Source organism: Amblyomma maculatum, chromosome 9 (assembly GCF_055883805.1).
Source record: "Amblyomma maculatum isolate TAMU_Amacu chromosome 9, ASM5588380v1, whole genome shotgun sequence".
NCBI lineage: Eukaryota > Metazoa > Arthropoda > Arachnida > Ixodida > Ixodidae > Amblyomma > Amblyomma maculatum.
In genome coordinates, this window is record NC_139352.1 from 17,138,834 (window position 1) to 17,160,217 (window position 21,384).

Genomic DNA, 21,384 nt, shown 5'->3' on the forward strand with positions numbered 1-21,384 from the left:
CTCGATCCACGCCTGTTGCACGCGGGTGCTTTGTTCTCACCACGCCTCAACCACGGCTGACTGATCGCTACGTGTACCGAACGCTTCAACAAGCGAGAGAATGTGAGCATGTGAGTTCAGCGAGCGACACCACAAACGACCAGCCGCTGTTTCGCGTCATGTAGAGCATTTTATTGATTTTATCTTGGTGGTTTCTGTTTCGGTTTCCCCGCGTTCCGTACCGCATCTGTCTCCGGCCTGCTCTGGGGCACCTAGCGATTCGTCGAAAGTGTGTGCCGCTGTGTCGCACGTATACTGCGTACAAGAGACGTTACACGCTTTTCAGGCCTGGAATTTGATCAAAGACAGCGTCCCTGGCCTTGGTGGTTGGTAAAGTAACGCGGTAGCGCTTGACATCGACCGGTCCGGAAGTGCAGTCACCTTGCACTTCCTCGCGCAGAGATGACCGCTGGGCGACGGGGGAAGCATCGTGGCCGCAGCGTCCGAGGTAAACAAACTCGTTCGTTCGCCGTCGAGCGCGGTACGGTTCTTTGATTCGGGGTGAGGCTCGACCGGACAGGACCGGGCACTCCTGCGGCGGCATGCTGGCGGCTGCCACCACACCGAGTCCGCCGAACGGCCGCTCGTATTCGCCCGCGGAGGGGGGACTGAGAATGGATGGCTTCAGGGCGATGGAAGACGCTGTTGAAACGGACGCCGTGTCAGAGTCTCTGTCCTTCACGTGCTGGGACAAGACTGTGCTAATTTTTTCCATGGTGATGGTGATCGTGGACGTCGTTTTGGACGCCTGGGTCGCGTACGGGCACCTCCAGCACGGTGCATTGGTCTACTTCGCACTGACACTCGTGTTCATCTTGGTCCCGTCGTGGATTGTCACTTGGATCAGTTTGAAGTGGTGCCTCATCCAGACACGCCGGCCCGAATACGACGAGTATAGGCAGAAGACGTGGCTAGCCGTCGTGCTTCATGTCTTCCAGCTTGCCATCGTTTTCAGGTAATAATCGCTGCTTTTGTGGATGACAACGCTAGTAGTTAGGCATTGAATTGATTGCTATATGCACAGATCACAACCTCGTCGTTTGGTAAGGTTAGTAAGTTCCAATAGTCAGTAGTAAGGTGTGCTGTCGTGATTACCTCCTCGTTTGGTAAAGGTGGTAAGTTGGGTTAGGTGTGCTGTGTTGTCAATAGCTTCAGCATTATGTAGTGGGCGATCCTGTTTTGTTCACACGAAAACGAACATGTTCGGCAGAACAGCACTGTGTACCTCCTTCAGACCGTATTTATTCCGGAAAGGTTCAATGTTACTGGTGAACTGGTACCCGTTATTCCGGTCCCTTTGTAATGTTCATGTCGTCGCACGTGTCGATGATAGACGACGTGATAAGATATGTCTTCGACGCAGTTGTCGCGTTCACCTTCTATTCGTCGTCACAGTAGGAGTCTCTTTTAGCTTTGGTTGTAACATGTAAGTGGGAGTTGTACGAAGGATTTTATTTTTTCACCGAATGAAATGATACTAATGACCAAGAAGAGCATTTTTCTTTCATGCAGAATGCAAGCACACAGATTTGGCTTTCAGTAACAGCCCCCGTTTCGGCATTTTTAAGAAGAGCCTTGTCTCTTTTCCGCAATGCAAGTTTTGTTAGGAGTTAGACAAATATTTACCCTCCTAAAGTGGATTGTCATTGTGTGGTTACTAATTTCCAGTGTAGTTGTATGTCTGAACTTGAAACATTTTACAGTAATTAAGTAGTTACGTTTAATGTCTAGCATTGCAATCTAATGGCACAACATATGGATACTGTGCTGAAAAGAACTGGCTGTATATTCCTTTGACTGCCATTTTGGGCTTGTCCATAAAGCAAGCCCAATTTAAGGCCCCAATTTGGTGTGCAATCTGTCCTTTGTTGTTACAGTGCTTCTAATACGTGCTGAATGCTTCCGTGCCTAAGAACTGCCATCCTTGCAAAATAAGGGTTGCGAGATCGACAAAAATATGCCTTAATGGCAATTGTGAGACATTCTTCTAGTGCACGAAAAAAAACACAGACGAAGGTAGAAGAGACAATACGAACCTTTGTCTGTGTGTTTTTTCGTGCACTTGAAGAATGTCTCACAGTTTTACTAGAAACCAATTAGCGTAGCTTTCTACGCTTAGTGCCTTAATGGCAAACACTGCTGGATACTCATTCTATAATTTATCAGAAAAGCGTTTTAATATGTACTGCATATATATGTATATACTGTATATGTAGCTCACTAGCGTGAGTCCTTTATGTGGTGTGTACTGTTGTGAAGTAATGACAGTTGTTTCACTTGTGGCAGCAATCGATGCAGGGTGGCACAGCTAACAGGTTAGCATCGCTGCAAATAGGAGCGCTTGATGTGATAGACGCACTCAGCTTATCATCTTTCTGCTTTAAGGGGCACTCATCACTATACTTTCCAATTTGCTGAAAGGTTTATTGGATTTTTGCCTGCCATAGCCGCACAGTGTGCTACACTTTACCTCATGGAGAAATGCCTCGAGTTTATTTCGACTGCACGAGATTTTTTTAAAGCATGCACCAAAGTTTCTTTCATTGCTTCTATCGCACGGCTGTTTTTTGCATTTTGGTTGCAATAAGATGCATCCACTAAGGCTGGACTGTAGTCACCTTACACGCAGTCACAGGTCCGGTTTTTTCCATTTTTGTCCCTCAAGCCGAAAGCAAGTGAAAGGCCAGGAACTCCATCACTTTCTTCATGGCGATCTTTCCTAGCTGTGAGGAAGTTCCATTGCTATTTCTCATTTGGACAAGCAATGCTGAAAATAAACACTACAAGGCTAAAGAGTTTGATTTCTTAGTTCATTGTTGGAAATAACCACTTGTGATAAGTTATAGTGGCTGGCATGACATCTCTTCTTTTTGCACAAAGTGGGCCAAAAGAAAAGGACAGGTAAACTGCAGGTAATAACAGGACAAGGACCATGGAAGCCAAAAAATTATGAAGAAATAAAACAGTGTTGTTTGATGGTACATTCAGCTTTTAGTAATTTGAACTTGGAGGGAATTGATATTTTGTTTTAATTTTGCACAATTTAAATTAAAAGAGGCACTTTCCATACAATTCATGCTTAGATGAATTCTGCAATTTGAATAAACCTGATCAATTAGCCAGTCTGTAGGTGTATTAGGAACCACAGTCCAAAAAAGCATTGAGCTAATCTCATTATGTGGTTCTATGTTACCAATATTACATGCTGTTGTATACACTTGCTAATCCTGCGGCAGCATGCCAACACTTCTTAGCCACATGCTACCTTATGTGACTGAAGCCTGTTGACATAGCCTGAAGATACAGGGTACTGTTATTGTTCAAATCAATGGACTCAGCATTGTACACAGTAGATGCTGTGTTGGCCGGCACAGTAACCATAGTACCTTTGCAGCTTGAAAGTACATGACCCTCCAAAGAGCACCGAGCTCATTTATGAGCTCTCTGCAGCTTTTGTACATATTGCCGCAAAACCTTCAAAACTGTGTTTGTTGTTTTTTAACAGCCGCCGGCATACAGGCTTATCACTCTGATTCTGGACCGCGTATCAGTTCCGTAATCTTTGTTTGTTAATGCTCGATGTCGCGAGTCACACCTTTATCAGTTTTGATGTAGCGCAAGATGCACCGAGATCTGTCTCGAAGGTTCCGGCCACTCGGGTGTCCTTCCACAATGTTCCAGCCCGTGCTGGTAGCTGTTTGCGACGTTATCTAGATTGTTCTGTGCAGCCTTTAAATTGAGCGTTGACGAGTGTGACGAGCATTCTTTGTCCGACGACCGACGAGCACGTTTGTTGCTATCGCTGCCGCCGAGTTGCTTAGTTCTTTTGCAGGCGCAAGTCAGCCCAATAAAGAGTTTCTTCGGTGCAATCATCGACCTTTCATTTGTGTCGTCGACCTTGTAACTCCTACGTGACAGTATATTTGTGCCAGAATGGGGCAACTTGTTCTGACTCTTTCTTCCAGGTACCTGAGCTCACTGACCTTTGGCCTCAAGAGCCAGGACAAGTCACGGACCAAGACAGACCGTCGCATCTACTACCAGCTGATGCTGTGGGAGGACAATGATGCATCTGTGCTGCGACTGGTCGAGTCCTTTCTGGAGTCGGTGCCGCAATTGCTGCTGCAAGTCTATGTGCTTACAACTGCTCCAGAGCAGCCAAGACCTATGGGTGAGAGTCACTTCTCTTGACATTCACCTGCAAGTCTGCTTGGTCATGTAGCAACTGGAGGCATATTGTGGAGACCACCAACAGATGGTGCGACTTGTATTGTCAAAGGCACTGTGCAGTGTAGTGCAACATGTTTTAGTTTTAAAGGCCGAGGAGCCATTTCTAGTGGTCTTAATAATTGGTTCACAGGAAAGAAAAGGCACTGTATCTGTCAAATTGCACCGTATAGGAAAGGAGGAAGGTGGTAGTGAAATTGGAAACAGAGAAAGAGGAGCCGTAATAAAGAGCTGCAGAGTAATTTCGACTACCTAGGAATCTTTAATGTGCACTGACATTGCACAGCACGCGGGCGCATCTCCATTTCGCCTCCATCGAAACACATCCACTGGTGGTTGGGACCGAACTCGGATACTCCGGAACAGTAGTCGGGCACCTGCATGATTGTTAACAATTGTTATTAATGAAAACTGCGCAGGCAGCCAGTAAAAAATCGATCTTAAGTGGCATATTTCTTGGTAGTTAAGGGGGTTTGGGCTCTTCAAACAAGGCTTCTTTTAGAGCTCAGTGTCAAGTGGCACCTTGGTAAGTGTTCCAAAATTGTCATCCTATCAAGACCGCTGCAAGGGCTGCCTGGTATTGCTGTGCAGCAATAAAATGCACTGCTTTGAAGTGCGACCAATGAGCCGCCATAGCTTAGTAGTAGCAGCATGGTTCTGCTGATGGAAAGCACGTGAGTTTGACCTAAGTGACTTTCTGCCATCTCCACGGGGATAAGTTTGAAAGCTGCAGTGAAGTGACCCCTTGTGCTGTGGTGGTCCATGAGCTATGTCATTTTGCCAGTAAGAGTAAGTTTATGGGTTTGATCTCAACCGTAACACTTGTGTACTGAGATTTCAGTGCGCCGAAAGGGGCACCGAAAGGGTTGTAATCCTGAGAGCAGATTGAAGTCGACACAGGTTTATGGATCAGAACTTTTTCATTATAGTGTGGTTTCTTTCACAGGAAGCAGTGCTGTTTTAAACTAGAAGACAGCAGATAACGAAGGATGCTCATTGTTATCATAGGTTGCTTTTACGAATGAACAGTGGTGATGTCAAGGAATGTTTTCTTTACTGAACTGTGCTTGCATGTTAAGGTAACTTATGTGTGCTTACCACTATTGTGCTTTTTATCATGCAAGGATGGTGAAAAAAACTGCGAAATGCCAGAAATTAGAGGGACACTAAAAGGAAAAGCAGCGGAAGCAAGCAGCTGTGCTAGACCGATAAAATATCATTTTAAAATACACCCAGCGTTTTGTTTTCTGCGCTTTAAGGTGACTGAATTGTTAAATAAAAATCAAACAAAGTCCCCAATGAGCTCCTCTGTGAGGCAGCAGGGGTGATTTATTGGTTTCACACCATCATTCCTCCAGTGAACAAACAAAACATTGTACCTTGAGGCCACTTAGAGGAAGTAAAAAGAAAAAAAAAAGCCAGTTTTCACACTGATCACAAGGGCCTTTGTTGCAGTGTTCGTCAACACATAGTGGGGCCATAGTACTGTTTGCATAAAGCCTAGCTTGTCACTCCCCTGCCCTTGTCGTTTGGAAAGAACGCTAACAACCATGAGGGCTTCAATATGGCTCGCACTTCTGAAGTTGTCGCACATGGCAGCTTCAAGGAGAGTGAGTGAGATGCTGCCTTCCTATTTCGGCAGTACTGCCCATTTCCAGTATTGGACATGATAGAGCTGGCTCATTTGCATTTGATGGGGAATTCATATGACCACAGGTGCAGTTGGCAAAATTTTCAGTGCAAAACCAAGACAAGAAAAGAAAGAGCACTCAATGACACGAGCGCTTGTATCAGCGTGGAAGAGCACACAGCACAGAACAGTTGTCGCATACTTTTTCTTGTCGTATCCTGGTTCTGCGCCATTTAGCAGCTGCTTTCAACCAATTTGTCCAACCAGTATGAATGCAATGCCAGAAATTTGATCAGCATTGCTGTGGCCTTTTGTTCTTACATAATTTTCTGGCTTCTGTGGGCTGCTTTAATAGTAAAAACGGCAGATTGTTATATTAGGACATTATAATTGTCTCTATGTTGCACAGCTTAGTATACCTTGTAGTCCCTGTTTAGATGAAGCAAACGCACAACGGTTGACAGCATCACTGACATCAGTGCGTTTAAGTCATTGGGGAAGTAAGGATGTTCAATGTTCCAGCATTAACTCCTAATTTCTCGGCAGTGCTTTTTTGCTGCCCCAATAAATTTTAACAGAATTGTGAAAGGACTACGTTAATTGATTCTACTGTATACTTTGCACAAACTATTTGTGCAGTTGCACGGCATGAATAGTTGCGCAGTGGAATATGGCCCCTGCTTGCAATTATGTTAGTTTTTTTTTTAAAACATAGTATGTTGTCAGTATTCATTATTTATGCATGCTTCTAATGCAGCTTTCCACTTTCAATGCTATAAAATCAAAGGACAAAAAGAAAGCTATTTTCGTTACGGTGTATTTGCTAGGCATCTTGTTACAAGAAGTCTCTATAGTGGCTGCCAGCTATGACAAGGAGAGGGCAAAGTTACCATGGAACGAGCAATATGCCAGGTGGCCGAGCCCTAGCCAGGCACACTGTCATGTAACCGAACTATTTGGCAGATTAACACAGTTGCAGTTCTGAGAACAAAAATGTGATGTGGGCCTTAATAGTATCACTTTAAAAGGTCACTCAAGACGAACTGAAGGCCACTTGCATTGATTAGAGTGACACGTCCTGATTACAAGTCTGTACTTTTGCCAAAAAAAGCTGCTTTCATGCACTAGAAAAATGTAATTCAATCAGGTTAAACTGGTTCTACTACTGCTGGCCGCTTTCCCTGAGCAAACTGTACTCAAAGCAAGTCAGCCTTTTTTTTTTTACATGGATGTCTGAGGTCTAGCATCACAGCCATTTACTCCCACACGATGAGCACTGCATTCTTTTTGTTGCATGGCATCAATAGCTTTAACCGAGAGGTGCTCTATTTTGAAATCTAAATATTCTCAGAAATAAATTCATCCTTTGCTGCCGGTTATTGACCACAAAAATTATGCAGAGCTTTTTTCAGTGTCTATTTAGAGCACCCAAGGTAGTTGATAGTATGTACCTTGAATCTCCCCTGCAACATTATGCTCTCTGGCTCAACAATGTTTTGGGAGGCAAATTTTTGTATTTTATTGTTAACCGATCTCGTTGTGCGGCGTCAGTCCTGGTGCAGGTGGCGTCAATCACGGTCGGCGTGGCGTCGGTGGCCTGGTCCCTAGTGGCCTACATCCGGACACTGCGCTTCTCGCTCGAGGATGCCCCCAACGTCTCCTGGCTGGGCACCATTGTGTGCTACTGCTGGCGTCTCATGGTGCTCGTACCACGGCTCGTGGCGCTCACCCTGTTCACCTCTGTGTTCCACTGGGCACTGTTCATCGTCTGTGGAGTGCGCTGGGTGCTCATGTATGCTTGGCTCATCAAGTTTGTACGCATCCGCCAGTACGAGGACAGGTGAGTGCCCACGCATTTCACACGTGTACCACAGACAGCTAAAAGGATGCTGCTTTGGCTCTGTGTTGGGCTGGGAGATCTTTGCATATTTCTTGTAAAGGAGGGGGGGGAGATGGAAAGCGGGCTTAATGCACAAGAGACAGGTTCATTTGACACGAAAATCTTCCGAGAGTCTTTTTGCGCATGGGTAAGTCTTGTGAGTGTTGTACAGATCTCTTTCCTTTCTGTTTTTTCTGCCATGGTCTTGCTCCATATGGGTTTCTTAAAATCAACCCTGTTTGGCACAAAAAAGTTGTGGGGGCAAAATCTGCTTGTTTCTTTGCTTGTTGCGATGGTTCTGGCTTTGTTGAACTTAGAGATTACATTCTTAACAAGATAATGGTGCAGAGGTTAGGGGAATCGACTGCTGGACACAAGGATGCTGGGTTAAATCCTGGCCACGGCGGCCCCTTTTCTGTGGAGAGGCAAAAAGCAAGGTGCCCATGGGCTGTGCGATGTCCGCGCATGTTTGAGGGCCCCGGGCGGTCGAAATTTTACAGAGTCCTCCACTGCGGCGTCTCTGATAGCCTGAGTCGCTTTGGGATGTTAAACCCCATAAACCAACCAACCGACCATTCTTAAGAAGTGCTGGTACTATTTTTTGCAAAACGGAACAAGCTTCTGCATTGAGCTGCTCTTTTCTGAGGTTGTCATCTGTCTTGTGGCCAATTATGGTTCGGTTTAGAAAATGCAACAAATGGGGCAAAAACTTCTTTGTGGTGTTCTGCCTGGTTGTACAAGGTGATGGTTCTCAGTGTTGAGGCACTGCTTGTACAACACTGTTGGCAGCACTGCGTTTGCTGTTTTTAACACGCTAAACTCTTTACGAAATGGAGCAAATGGTTCCATTTCTTAAAGAGTTTGGTGTGTAGAAAGCAAGACGAAACACTTCATCTTGTCTGTGTCAAATTTGTTCTGTTTCGTAAAGAGTTCAGCGTGCCAAAAGCAGCATGCACAATCAACTTTGCCGAGTCCTCGCTTTCTCACTGTGTTTGTGAGGTTACAATCATTATACCCATGCTAATAGGTACCCGCCTCTGCATGAAAAATAAATATTGAGGCTTGTATTAGGTCACCTTAGGTATTTTATGAACCTCATCGTGATTTGCAATCTCTGTTTCTGCCATTTAATGTGCATGAAAGGTTGTTTTTTTTCAGTACTGTATGCGATGTCATTGATTCTTCATCCTAAATGTTGTCTCTGGCCATGAAACCAGTTTCAGTTTCGATTTTGCTGCTTTTCCTTTCTAAAAGCAATTTAAAAAAAAGGAACTCTTTGTTTTATTGGAGACAGGAAACATCGTGGAATGTTATACAATCAATAACTCAAAATGGTGAAAACTCCTTCAGAGTTGCCTTTTAAGGATGCACCATGCACTACTTGCTACTTTCTGTTCTGTCCTTTTTAGGGGAACCCCCTTCTCGCCTGCATAATGTAGATGGCGAGTGACAACTTCTCACACGCTTTAGAACCCTGTCATGTCTGCACACTTTTCTCAACTTTGTATAGAACAGGTATCTGCTGTACTGAGTCTAGAGATTCTCAGAGTTTTTGTAGAAAGTCAAATGCAAGAATGAAATAATAAATTGAACGCAGAGTTACTTGTTCTTGTGCCATTGAGAATAAGTTTACATATAACTACGAAATAAATCTGAGCATTTTTGACATTTCCAATATGTGATGCAGTTGAACTTAGAGCCTGAACATGCAGATGCACCCATCGTTACGGCTTAGTGCATTTGGCATTCAGCTGCTACTCTCGAGAACAGGGATTCATACCTGGCTGCAGGGGCCATATCTCAATGGGGGCAAAGTACAAAAATGCCTGTGTGTAATGCCATGTCGGCACACATTAAAGGGCCCCAGGTGGCGTAAATTAATGCGAAGCCCTTCACAGCTGCATCCTTCATAGCTTGAGTCGCTGACGCAGAACATTAAAGCCGCCCAATTCAGAATTCTCAAAATTACGCTTCAGCAGCACACTCCCATTTTCTTCTTGCCGCTTCCTCCAGAAGTGACAAGCTATGCTTCAAGGCGGTGCTGGCAGCCGTCTACATTTTCTGCTTCATCGATCTGGCACCGGGTCACCGACGGTTCCGGTATGCTTTCTTCTACGCCTTCACCTTTGGCGAGAACGCCCTCCTCTTGGGCCTGTGGTACCACTACAAGCAGGGCAGTCCCTGGTACGAGACGGTGGCCCTGCTGGGAAGTTTTTGCAGCTACTGCATGGGTATGGTGTTCCTGGTGGGTACCGGCCTGTTTCTTTCTGGACCCGTTTGTCATTAGCCGTGACCCATTTGCTTCCGCCTTTTCATCTTTGGCACTGTCTAGCCGTGGGCTGCTTGACAAAAAATCACCCATTTGTTGCCAGGCTTTAACTGCGTCTTGCATTGAGCAAACATACTGCGCACGTACAAACAAGAACGAGAAGGGTGTACAACAAGCGCATGCTCACAATATATTGTTATAAATTTTATAGATCTTTAGAAAGTCGTCCAAAGGCCTAGTGCTTTCATTTTGATACAAGCTGATTGACGGGTCGCTTACACAATTGTTCCCTTTATTTCTTATAAAAAAATGCCTCGACAAGCTCGTGTGCCACCTGATCATGGCTTCTCCTCAAGTATTTTGTTTTTGCCAGCAAAGGTAGGCATGGATTATCGCGTGTAGCTTCTAGGCACGCTCCGCAGTTCAAGGGTAAATTTGACCAAGTTTTTTATTTCAGTGAAAGCTGGTGTTCTCTTAAATGATCATTACAGGCCTGTCGGTGTAATTTATATCCTCCCGCAGGCTAGACTGCCTGGACAGGGAGACTGGCCTTTCTTTAGTTATTTGGATCAAAATTGCATATTATTCTTTTGGTTTTTGTTTCTAGCAAGCAGGACTCAACTGGTTGATTACATTCTAGGAACGAGTCGATACCACATTAGCGATACCAGCGCGTGGCAGTAGGTCTTATGGTAATGAGCATTGATAAATAAGTGAGAATTTAGGTGATAATGACTTTAAGCCTCATATACACCTACAGCCATTGCATAAAGCATCGCCAGAAGAGTGATAATTGAGAGCAAGAAAGGCAGATGTTGATATTTGGTAGGAGGTATGACATGTCAGGTTTAATCTGTCGAAGTAGGTCGGGCTATAAGGGATGCCATAGTGGAGGGTTCCAGATTAAATTTCAACCATCTGAGGATCTTTGACTAGCGTGTTAGCAACTAACTGATTGCAGCTGGCAAGGTGGATGCTGGATCATGCCAGTAACTTATTTCATTGACTAGGGGACTGTCTTAAATACAGCATCACTGCTCATTGCCTTGTGCATTGCAAACCATTTATTTTATTATATAATTGGCCCTTGATGATTTGAACTCTAAGAGGCTGAAAATTTATTTAATCAAATGGACTTATTTAAACCAGGTGAGCCCGTGCTATACACTTGAAGTTGGTGGTACAAAAGCCATAATTTTGATGAACCAGCAGTTGGACTAACAGGACTTCAATTTCAGAGTCAAACACTTGTTTTATGCAAGTAAGTATGTCAGTTTCTAGGTGCAACAGAAAACTGGGGTGGAATAATGTAACAATGCCAAAATCGATTCCATTCCACCAGCAATTCCGTCAAAATTTCGTGCGATGACTACAAAGTGAATGCCACCATGATTCCAAGGCATGACATTTTACGAAAAAAGCTAATAAGATAGTAAAAGATATGCCCAAATGCTTTTCCTTGTTTTTTTCTTTGCAAAGGCCTTTAAGCAAGTTTATTTTTGAAGAAAATTCATTTTCTATGAAGTTAGTAGCAGTAAGAGTGCATAAAATGTGTGCAGAGTTTTACGCAATAACGAAGAAGTGTAAAGAGCTCTACATATGCGGAGAAATTTTGCTTTTAAACAGTCTTACCCTTGTTTACAGGCAGCAACAGTGTGTTCCGGATCCAGTCCGTTCTTTGAGGCAAAACAAAATCATGCCATTGTGGGGGCTCTAAGGCTTTTAATAATTTTCCTCTTCTGTGGCTGCAGTCGAGTGCGATCGGTTTCTATTAGTTGCGATCGATGTTGCTGGAGGTTTCCTCGTCTGCAAATAACCTTGCAAACTGCGATCGGTCTGTGAGTTCAGCATTACCAGATGAACTTGTCGTCCGCAGAGACTGGCCGTCAAGCATCCATGGCAAACATTAGCATGTCAGCATCATATATACCTGCGGTTAGGCACTGCCGAGAAGCGCCTTATCACCCCTAATCTACTTTGCAATATACCCTTGAGTCTGTAAATCCATTTTTACATTGTGCTTTTTTCAAACGTTTCTGTTCGCTGCAGGTCATCTACTATCTGCTGCTACACCCGAATGCCTCCAGCATCGTGCAACCCAAAATGCGAGACGCCAATACCCGCTCCGGGTACATGTCTGACGAACAGGAAGACTCGGCCGAGGACAGTCCCAATGTGAGGCGCAGGTCGCCACCCCGCGTCAAGCTCGCTGATGTTGCTCCCAATGGTGACTCCTCAGATACCTCCTTCTATGAGAGTGGCGACTCACCATGCTCCGTGCCAGGATTCAAAGTGACAGCCGTCTGACACGCAGCCGAGCTCCCTCCTTCGGGGAGTGGTTGCTTCGTGATCCCTCACTCTGCGTCGTGCAATTCGCGAGCAGACGATGGGGCTGGTTGTGTGGTGAAGAGCTTTGCTGACGTGTTGTGAAGTCGCGAGATGGTGTGGTGAAGTGGCACGGAATGCCAGAAGGCAGTGCTGTTGCCACCTTGTTGATCCAGTGTGAAGTGTGATGGAGAAGACCATGGGAAGTGTGTTCCGCAGTGACCGACGTTTATGGTGTGTCCCACTGTGTCTATAGCACAGGCAGATGATAGGTATGATCGGTTGGGCTAATTGTAATACGCATTCTTCTTTCAACCTGTGGACACTGAGCCAGAGAGCAGTGGTACTGCAAAGGCAACTGCCACAGTCTTTTACGCTACTGTTACTGCATGACTGTTGAGTTCGCGCATTCTGTTTTCTGGCCTTGCGAATGCGGCTAGTAGATTCAGCCAGTCTGGTGCATATTTTAGCCACTGACACCACCCCACTGAGGGCCACCTCCCTGACTGGTTTTAGGATGTCACTTTGATGTCTAGGCCTGGAACTAAAGGAGTGGTAGCATTATCTCTCTAGGGGTGTGCGATTATTGAAATTTTCAAATCGGAATCGAATACGAATATAGGAAAAAAGATACCTTCGAATATTGAATCAAATATCGAATATCTGACCAGTTAAAAAGATGTAAAATTTAAAAAATAGCAAACGCTGTTCATTTAGTTTATTTCAGAATTCACATGGCATTTGCAAACAGAATTAAACTACAACTGCACTGAAGTGTATGCCCTGCTGAAATATCCAGTATAAATTTTATACAGGATTCCGTGAGCCACTTTTTTGTACAAGAAGCACCTGCATGAAACCGGATGGAGCTATCGTATCACTGATGAGTACAGTAAACTTTCTGATTCGGCCTTCAAGGGACTAGAAGAAATATAGAAATTAGTAACAGAAAACTCGAATTATCGAATGGACCTAAAAAAAAGGAAATTCTTTGCATTACAGGAATTTTATATCATGAACGCTTGTACAATAGACGTTTGCGAGACTTTTTCCCGGTTTCGTCAAATGCTTCGCTTTATGCATACTTGGTTTCGTCAGATGCTACGCCTTGCACACACGCCTTGCACACACTGTTGAGAAGGCCCTCATCAAAAAAGGAAAGGTCCTTCTTAAAAAACAATGGCCCCATCACATTTTGAGGATGCCTCACTATACAGCCCACGTGATAAAGCATTGCGATGAAGCGTGCAATGAGGGCAAACTGCAGTGAATTTGCGGTGTAATCGGTAATTTCCGAATATTTGAAAATCACGAATATGTTTTTCAAAATCAGATCGAATAACGAACATATTTGATTCGTATTCGAAATATCGAATATTCGTACACCCCTACTTTTGTCTTAACAGAAGTAGTACATATCAGCAACAATAATCTTGCTAGGTTACTGCTTATCTAGCATAATCAAGGAGTTCGAATGGAATTGTAGCGCTTGAAGTTTTATGAACTGGCTTTGGTGTTCATTCATCTTTGGATGTGTGTGATGCCCTGTACTGAAAAGAGCTATGAAGATTTCATTAGCAGATTTGTTGCTGTGTTTGAGAAGACATCAGTTAATCGATGTCGTGGGACATTGAATTGGCACGTTATCGCTGTGCACAAAGTTGGTGCAGAGTGTTGCAGAGCCACTCAGCTGTAATAGCGTGTTGCACTTCAAAGTGCCCTGCCGGGGTGGCGCGGTGGTTACGACGCTTGACTACTGTTGCCAAAAACGCGGGATCGAATCCCGGCCTCGGTGGCCGCTTTTCGATGCAGGCGGAAAGCAAGGCGCCCATGTGCTGTGCGATGTCAGTTCACATTAAAGAACCCCAGGTGGTCGAATTTTCCGGAGTCCTGCACTTTGGCATCTCTCATAACCTGAGTCGCTTTGGGACGTTAAACCCCACAAACCAAACCAAACTTTAAAAGAAAGTGCTCTTGTGGTGGAACATATTTTTGCTTTCCTTTTTATTTTTTATTGCTTGTACTCAACCTTTTGATTTCCAGGCTTCAAAAGTTTCGGATAAAAGTTGGGAACTTCCAAAAATTCATACTTAATTATGGTCTCTTTGTCACAGAGGTGTAAAAATTGAGACTGGTTACGAGAAAGGTAATTACATGGTAGATGAGTTGAGCTAATCTTTGTAATTTTTAGATGTTTATAGTTTCCACAAAACCTCGTGCCAATACATCGGTGCATGCGGGAAATCAAATGCAAAATACAAAACTATTAACCGCAGAAATTTAGGCCGTTTTGCCGTTAGGGTTAACTTGCATTAATTTATGTTTTCACAATCTTATTGCATCTCTGGCAGCCAACTAATTGGCCTTGCTTTGATAAATATGTTGGAGAGGAAACCAAAAACTCAAGTGTGCCAGCCAATTACATAGTTATTCGTGCAGAACTGAAAATTATTTGAATTTTTGTGCTCTTTGTCGCACATGCAATACCGGTTGTTACAGGGTTGAGGCAAGTGCTTTGTTCAGCTTTATATGGCCCTGGGTGTCATTTTTTTGGTTTGATAATTCTAGTGGCCCTATTGTCTAGAGTTACCATGAGCATGATTTGGTATATATTGCAGGGCATGGAAGGAAGGTGGCTGCTTTGTGGCATAAGTGCCTCTCACTTTACCTCTGTTGTTAGTTGTCAGCTTGAAGAAAGGCTTGCAGCTTCCGAGCTTCGTTCTCATGCTTGGGGCCCGTTTGATAACAGGGAGCTTTCACAGATTCTAGGTACATATTTTGCATTGAGACTAAAATTTGTATGTAGGTTTCGAGCATGCCCACTTTGTTGTCAGCCTACTGTGTCGAATAGATATTTCAGCTAGGCAAACAGCTGAAGATTTATTTGTACAAGCATCTTTGTTGCCATCTCTTTCAAACTCCTAGCAGTTATCGTCATCCAAGTTACAAACGGAATTTATGAATTATGAGGCATTAAGGGAATTAACTTATAATAGGAAGCCATTACTTGCCCATTTGCATGAGGTAGAATGTGAAGGCTTGCAGTCTGACTGGCTGCATATAATAAACTACACGTGCAGCCATGCAAACGGTAACTTACATTGCTTGCAATGTGAGGGTCACGTTTTGATGTCTTAGTGTTATCGTGCATATATTTAGCAAGAAGCTTTGACTGATGTGCCACAGAAGAGTTGCAGTTAGCTTGCTTTATCTTGCTTGACATCCCTCTGGAGCCCCTCACAACGTTGCACATCTTTGATGTAACGACGCATTGGGAACTGTTTCTTAAGTAGCGATATGATCTCAAAATTCCAACTCCTGATAGCAAGTTATGAAATGCACATGGGCATTGCTATATGAACATGGTGCTCAATGCTCACTGATGACTTAGTGAGTGCTTATGCACTCATGAACTCGGCAAATATCGCAAATCTTGCATGATTCTCGCTCATTGCAGACAATTGATTATCTGCATAGCTCCTTTGTGCAGGATAGATTTAGTAATATGTAAACTGTTTACATCGTCTGCAGCTTCAAGGCTGGTCCTTCTTTCTTTATTCTGCCTTATTACCACTTTATCCTGAACAAATTCTGTCCTGTTTATGCGCGACGCGTTTTTTGTCGCATCTAGAGGTGGCGTGTTTTCGTGACATGCTCTGAGTCACATTTATACATTTTGAATAGCATGAGACACTTTTTGTCTCATGCTGAAGCGACACGCTGCTTTTGTGACACACATTGTGTCACATACTTTATAGGTATATCAGCACGGGGTTCACTTTGCCACGTGCAGCGCTATCCGGCTACTGTTCTTGTGTGGCATGTGACCCATTTTGTGACACGCACCGTATGTCAAGTACTGCACATTTCACAAATGCCACAAGCCTGATTATAGGCTTGGAAAACTTTGTCACACGTGTGCTTCAGGCACCACTGTGTAGTGGGACAGCATGTCTCGCATATTGTGGAGCATTGGATAACCCATCATTATATCACACTGCCACTTTTACGAAGATGGACGACAGGTTCACATTTTGCCAGTTCCCATCACTTGGCCATGCGACACGAAAAGTGTGCGAGCGTCTGGATTTGTTTCTAGCTCTTTGTCATGTGTATGTTGTTCACTGTTGAGGAAAATGTTGTTTTTGACTGTGCTGGAACAACAGTTGTGCTCAGTAAGTGTATAATGCCTCTGTATTGTGCTTATCTCATAACTCCTTCATAATGCTTTTCACCAGTGTTCCCAAACAGCCTCGTTATCGTCTTTGTCGTGCATTCTGCACTATACTAAAGTTCCTCTTTCGCACTTTATAAGCGGGCCTTATTATGGTGCTGCTGGTTCATAAAAGTCTCACTGTTAACAGCATGCATATTTTTCCTTGCTTGTAAGGGCAACTGGACAGGATTTAGAATTTGGTGTGCTTCAAGGGATTGAATGTTCAAAACTTGCTGTAAAACGTGCAAGGCTTTTCTGCTCTAGTATTTTAAATTTGGATATGATTGCTCAACACAGCCTTGATGGCATTCAGACTTCCTGCGGACACTGCTTAGCTTGTAGGAGGCCCCGTAATGATGTCATCCATGGTTCCAGACACTGCACCAAAATGTTTCGCTAATTGGTCAGTGATTTGTTCCACCATCAGTTGACCCTGAATCCACCTTGTGCAGTAAATGCCCTTATGGGGCCCTTTTTAGGACGGCATAGACTTGATTAGCCTCTGTAACTCATTGTTCAGATCTGTGTCCTCTGGAATGAGGTGTCGTAAAAGGCCACGGATACTGGATAGCTCAGCATGATATTATTAATTATTCAGCGTTCAATGGCATTTTGAGATGTGAGCAAGAAGAGCAGAATTCCAATTTTTGGTTCAGATGGCATCAACTAGCCAAGCCTTATTGCAGAGCACAACGCTTTGCGAAAAAGCTTGAACATTGTTTCAACTTTCGTTAGCAATTATGGCACAATCTTGAAAACTAGAGTGAAAGATAGTTGGCCCTATTTATACGTTTGAGCCCTAGAAGCTCATCACATTCTAGAAAAACGGGGGTTCAGCTTATCCTCAGTGCAGAACACAGCTCTGAGTGCTAGGTAACTGTTATTGTGATGTGCTAACTGCTGAATTAGGATGAAGCTGGACAAGGCACTTTTGAGGGCACTTGTTTTTGAAAGCGGGCTTTGTCCTCTTTAAAGGTCCCGTGCTCTCAGTCACTTACTACAATTGCGGTGGGACCCTGCCGTCTAGATGACACTTTTCCGAGGATCTATGATCTGTGCTGTAAATGTTCCTACAGTGTGAATTTTGTCATATGATATTATGTGAATACCTGTATAGCCACTGGGGAAGTTGACCTTTGTACTCTTTCAGGGGTTGTGATTGTCTGTTGCATTGTTGCACGAATGTCGTTAAGTCTAAATGTGATTAGACTTGGCCAGGTTGTCACATTCTCTGTGCAAGTCTGTTTATGTATGAAGGGCATCCATCCCAAACAGTAGCCATATATTCACTGGAGATGTTTGGGCATACACATTCATTTGCTTGTGTTTTCCAGTGCTTCTGGAGGCCAATACAAACGTTTCCACATAATTTCTTGTTCACGCCAAGAATAAAATGAGATTGTAATGACATCAGAAACAGAACAGCTTGTAACAAAATATTTGAGAGGACAAAGTGCAAGCAAAAACAACAACAGTGTGTCCTTAATTGTGTTTAATTTGATACTGCTGATGCAAGTGCCAAGGGCCAAAATCTTGCAATCTTTTCACTGCGCAATATGTAGTGATTAAAGAATGATAACTTTGAAATGATATTCTACATTTGCTTAAACATTTTGAGACACTGCCTTAATTGTATAATGCGGATTGGTTGACCATTTTGTGTACTGTGAACTCTCCTGGTCTGACTAACTGTTTTATTGTTACGTGTATTGCATACCAACTGTTCGGAGTCTCATACTTTTGGAACAGAATAAGTGGCTTAACTTTTAGCAAATCTTTGCTGTCTTGTATGCATATAAAATCTAATGTTCAGGGTATCTGTCATGCATCCTGCATGATGCCATTGCAGAGTAAAGCATTAAAACATGTTTTTTTGCTAACTGTCTATTTTTGGCACATTGGTCTCAATGTGCAGCGTGTATAGCCCTGGTATTTGTAGTTACATCATGGGGATATTAGCTAGAAAGTTTGTCTTAAGTAGTGTGCCCATCTTACGAGGTCGCAAACTAATGCATCATTTTTTTGTCGACTATTTATTGGTTCTCAGTGCTAGCTGGCTTACCCGTGTATTGTGCTCTCTACACTTTGTTCTTCTAGTCATATTTGGAACAATTTCAGCTCCTTCATTTTTTCATGGATTTGTAGCCTAAGGGTGAACACAGGGTTTGATTAGAACAAATACTTTTTTCATTTGACCTATTGTAGACACAATGTATGTGTGTTTCTCACAAGATATTTAATGGGGTGTCTGTCTTTACTGTCAACATTTGCTAGCTATGAGCTGCGTGCATGATGCATTCGTCCAAGGTTTCCTATTAAAGGTTTTCCCCTGTGTTCATTACCAGGGTGCATTTTTGCTGTTCATATGTCGACTGGAACAGAGCTTGCCAGTGCAATTCAGCTTGTAACTGAACGGTCCCCACCAGTGGGCCCTCAGTCGAATGTGCCAGTAGTGCTTTCTGTGTAAAATTGCTTCTTTACGACTAGTATTACCATCATGGTCCTGATTCCATTCATCCTCATTGTTTATTGTCTACAGTTGATACAAGCCTTAGCTCACACTGATGTCTTGTCATTTGAAGTTGTCGGCAATTAGTGGTGCAACGTGATTTGACTTCATAGCTCATTTATTTACTGCATAAAAGCCAAGAGGTGTATATTTAACGAAGTGTCGTGAGAAACTGCTCTGGTAATATACATTGGCTTCAAGGTTTTGTTGCTTTTATTGAGCCATCTGTGATTCTGTACATTCCATTTTGCGATGCCGAGCTGTATTGACGAGGAGACATTAATTAGCCATTGTTACGCTTAGGCGTCCATGGTTCGGTGGTGGGCATAGTCATGTAGTAGCCCATCCATGCATTTTGTGAGTGTACCATTGATGATGTTCGGTCACAGCGGCAGGTGTGCTGGCTTCAACTTCAACATTGAAAAAGCATGTGCTGATGGTTTTGAGAGCTCAGGTAGAGATGCTCTGGAAAAGGTCTGCCTGCATTTTTGTGGTGTAGTTTACGAAGCAGCGATATACACTGGCGCATGCACTTGCAAGTCGTACTGCATGACATTCCAGTCAGGATACCTGCTTTGAGATTGAAGGGCAGTAATCTTTTTTATTGACATAGAAGCATAATTATTGGTTCATAGCTGCATAGTTTCACATTACCTGAACAGGTTCTTTGTCATTTTGCTTTTCTAGTATAATCAGTGAACAAGTAGATAGTTACTCTGGTGTTAAAGCACAAGATGAATTCACTGCCACAATAGAAAGCTGAAATAGGCTTGTTAGCAACTTTATAAAAAAGGAAAAGGAATGCACCTGAATTTTTTTTCCCATTCTGAGGTTGTTAACATCATATTGGTTTATATTCTCCGCAAATAATTTGTTAATGATTTAGCTTTGTTTTTCTTATTTTCTAGCATCTGAACAGCCTGCTCTATAAATATGCTGTCATGGCATGGCTGCCAAAAGACATATATTAAGCTCAAAAAAGGAAAGCTCAAAACCTTTGCGCTGGATTTTGTGTCTCACGAGTCATCAACGTTTGAGTGTTAGAGATTTATGCATCTGCTTGACGTTAGCCTCAGACATACGTTTAGGCCGAGCTAAACATTGTTTATTCTCTGCTGTTATCTTATCATGCATTCCCATAATCTTTACCTCTGCAGTGCTTGTGCGGCTATGTATCTTCCACATTATTCCGCAAAGCTCATGTTTGTGTTGTTTTTGTAGAACATGTACTGTGTGCTGACAAATAAATACACTGGTTTGATGAAGTGCTACTAGTCTTCTTGAAGCATATTAGTGCCATCATTGCAGGCACGTGTTCACAGAAGCACCAGGGTTTGCTCACTTTTCACAGCCTCTGAGCATGGACGAAGGACTATTGGTTGGTCTTGCATTAGTGGTCGTATGAGAAATTTTGATTTTTTTGATTAGACAAAAAATATTCGAAAAAAAACCTAATGCAGTAGAAGTGCTCGTATGTTTTAACAAGCAAAAAAAAAAATTTCAGAAACCCTTCAGTACAACTTGAGTTGCACTGTTGCTTCTGTAAAAAAAAAGAAAAAAAAAAACTCAGCCTCTGAAGATAGGCACAAGTTAGTACGTCAATGAGAAGTTCAAGGTTTACTATATGGTAAGCAATGGCTTTTGAATGGTTCAAAAAATAAATTTGAGAATAAGACTTCTTAGTGTTGCTTGTTGGCCTAATCCAAGCCAGAGCTCATTATCTCCATACTAGAGACTCGCAAATATTTGTTGGCTCAGGCTATCTTAGAAAGGCATTTACGCATCTTAGGCATTTGGCAAGCACTCGCAGATTATGACGCAGCTTACCGGTATCGCTCAAGAGGAAAGTATACAACAGTTGCATCTTGCCTGTACTCACCTATGAGGCTGAAACGTGGAGGCTAACCAAGAGAGTTCTACTTAAGTTGAGGACAACCCAGAGGGCTATGGAACGAAAAATGGTAGGGGTAACATTAAGAGATAAAAAGCGTGCAGAGTGGGTCAGAGAAATAACTCAAGTTCCCGACATTCTAGTGGTAATTAAGAAGAAGAAATGGACATGGGCAGGACATGTAGTGCGAAGAGAGGATAACCGATGGTCACTGAGGATAACAAACTGGATTCCAAGGGAAGGAAAGCGTAGCATGGGGCGGCAGAAAGTTAGGTGGGCGGATGAGATTAAGAAGTTCGCAGGGGTCAAGTGGATGCAGCTAGCACAGAACCAGGTTAAGTGGAGAAATATGGGAGAGGCCTTCGCCCTACAGTGGGTATAATCAGGCTGATGATGATG

General features: G+C 43.3%; 1 protein-coding gene across 1 annotated transcript; it reads left to right on the top strand.

Annotated features, from left to right (window-relative positions):
* The first annotated feature begins 346 nt into the window (after nucleotides 1-346).
* LOC146178444 (XK-related protein 6-like) lies at nucleotides 347-20,359 on the top strand. Its single transcript, XM_084578272.1, has 5 exons — nucleotides 347-994; nucleotides 4,005-4,210; nucleotides 7,448-7,736; nucleotides 9,789-10,020; nucleotides 12,094-20,359. The coding sequence occupies exons 1-5, from the start codon at nucleotides 582-584 to the stop codon at nucleotides 12,349-12,351; spliced, it is 1,398 nt and encodes a 465-aa protein (XP_084434398.1). The 5' UTR covers nucleotides 347-581; the 3' UTR covers nucleotides 12,352-20,359.
* Nucleotides 20,360-21,384: the final 1,025 nt, after the last annotated feature.

What these genes read in the sequence shown, in the direction of transcription:
- LOC146178444 (XM_084578272.1), top strand. Translation starts at nt 582, where the DNA reads ATGCTGGCGGCTGCCACCACACCGAGTCCGCCGAACGGCCGCTCGTAT. An exon ending in CAGCTTGCCATCGTTTTCAG is followed by an intron (nt 995 to 4,004) that starts GTAATAATCGCT and finishes TCTTTCTTCCAG; the next exon opens with GTACCTGAGCTCACTGACCT. An exon ending in GCATGGGTATGGTGTTCCTG is followed by an intron (nt 10,021 to 12,093) that starts GTGGGTACCGGC and finishes TGTTCGCTGCAG; the next exon opens with GTCATCTACTATCTGCTGCT.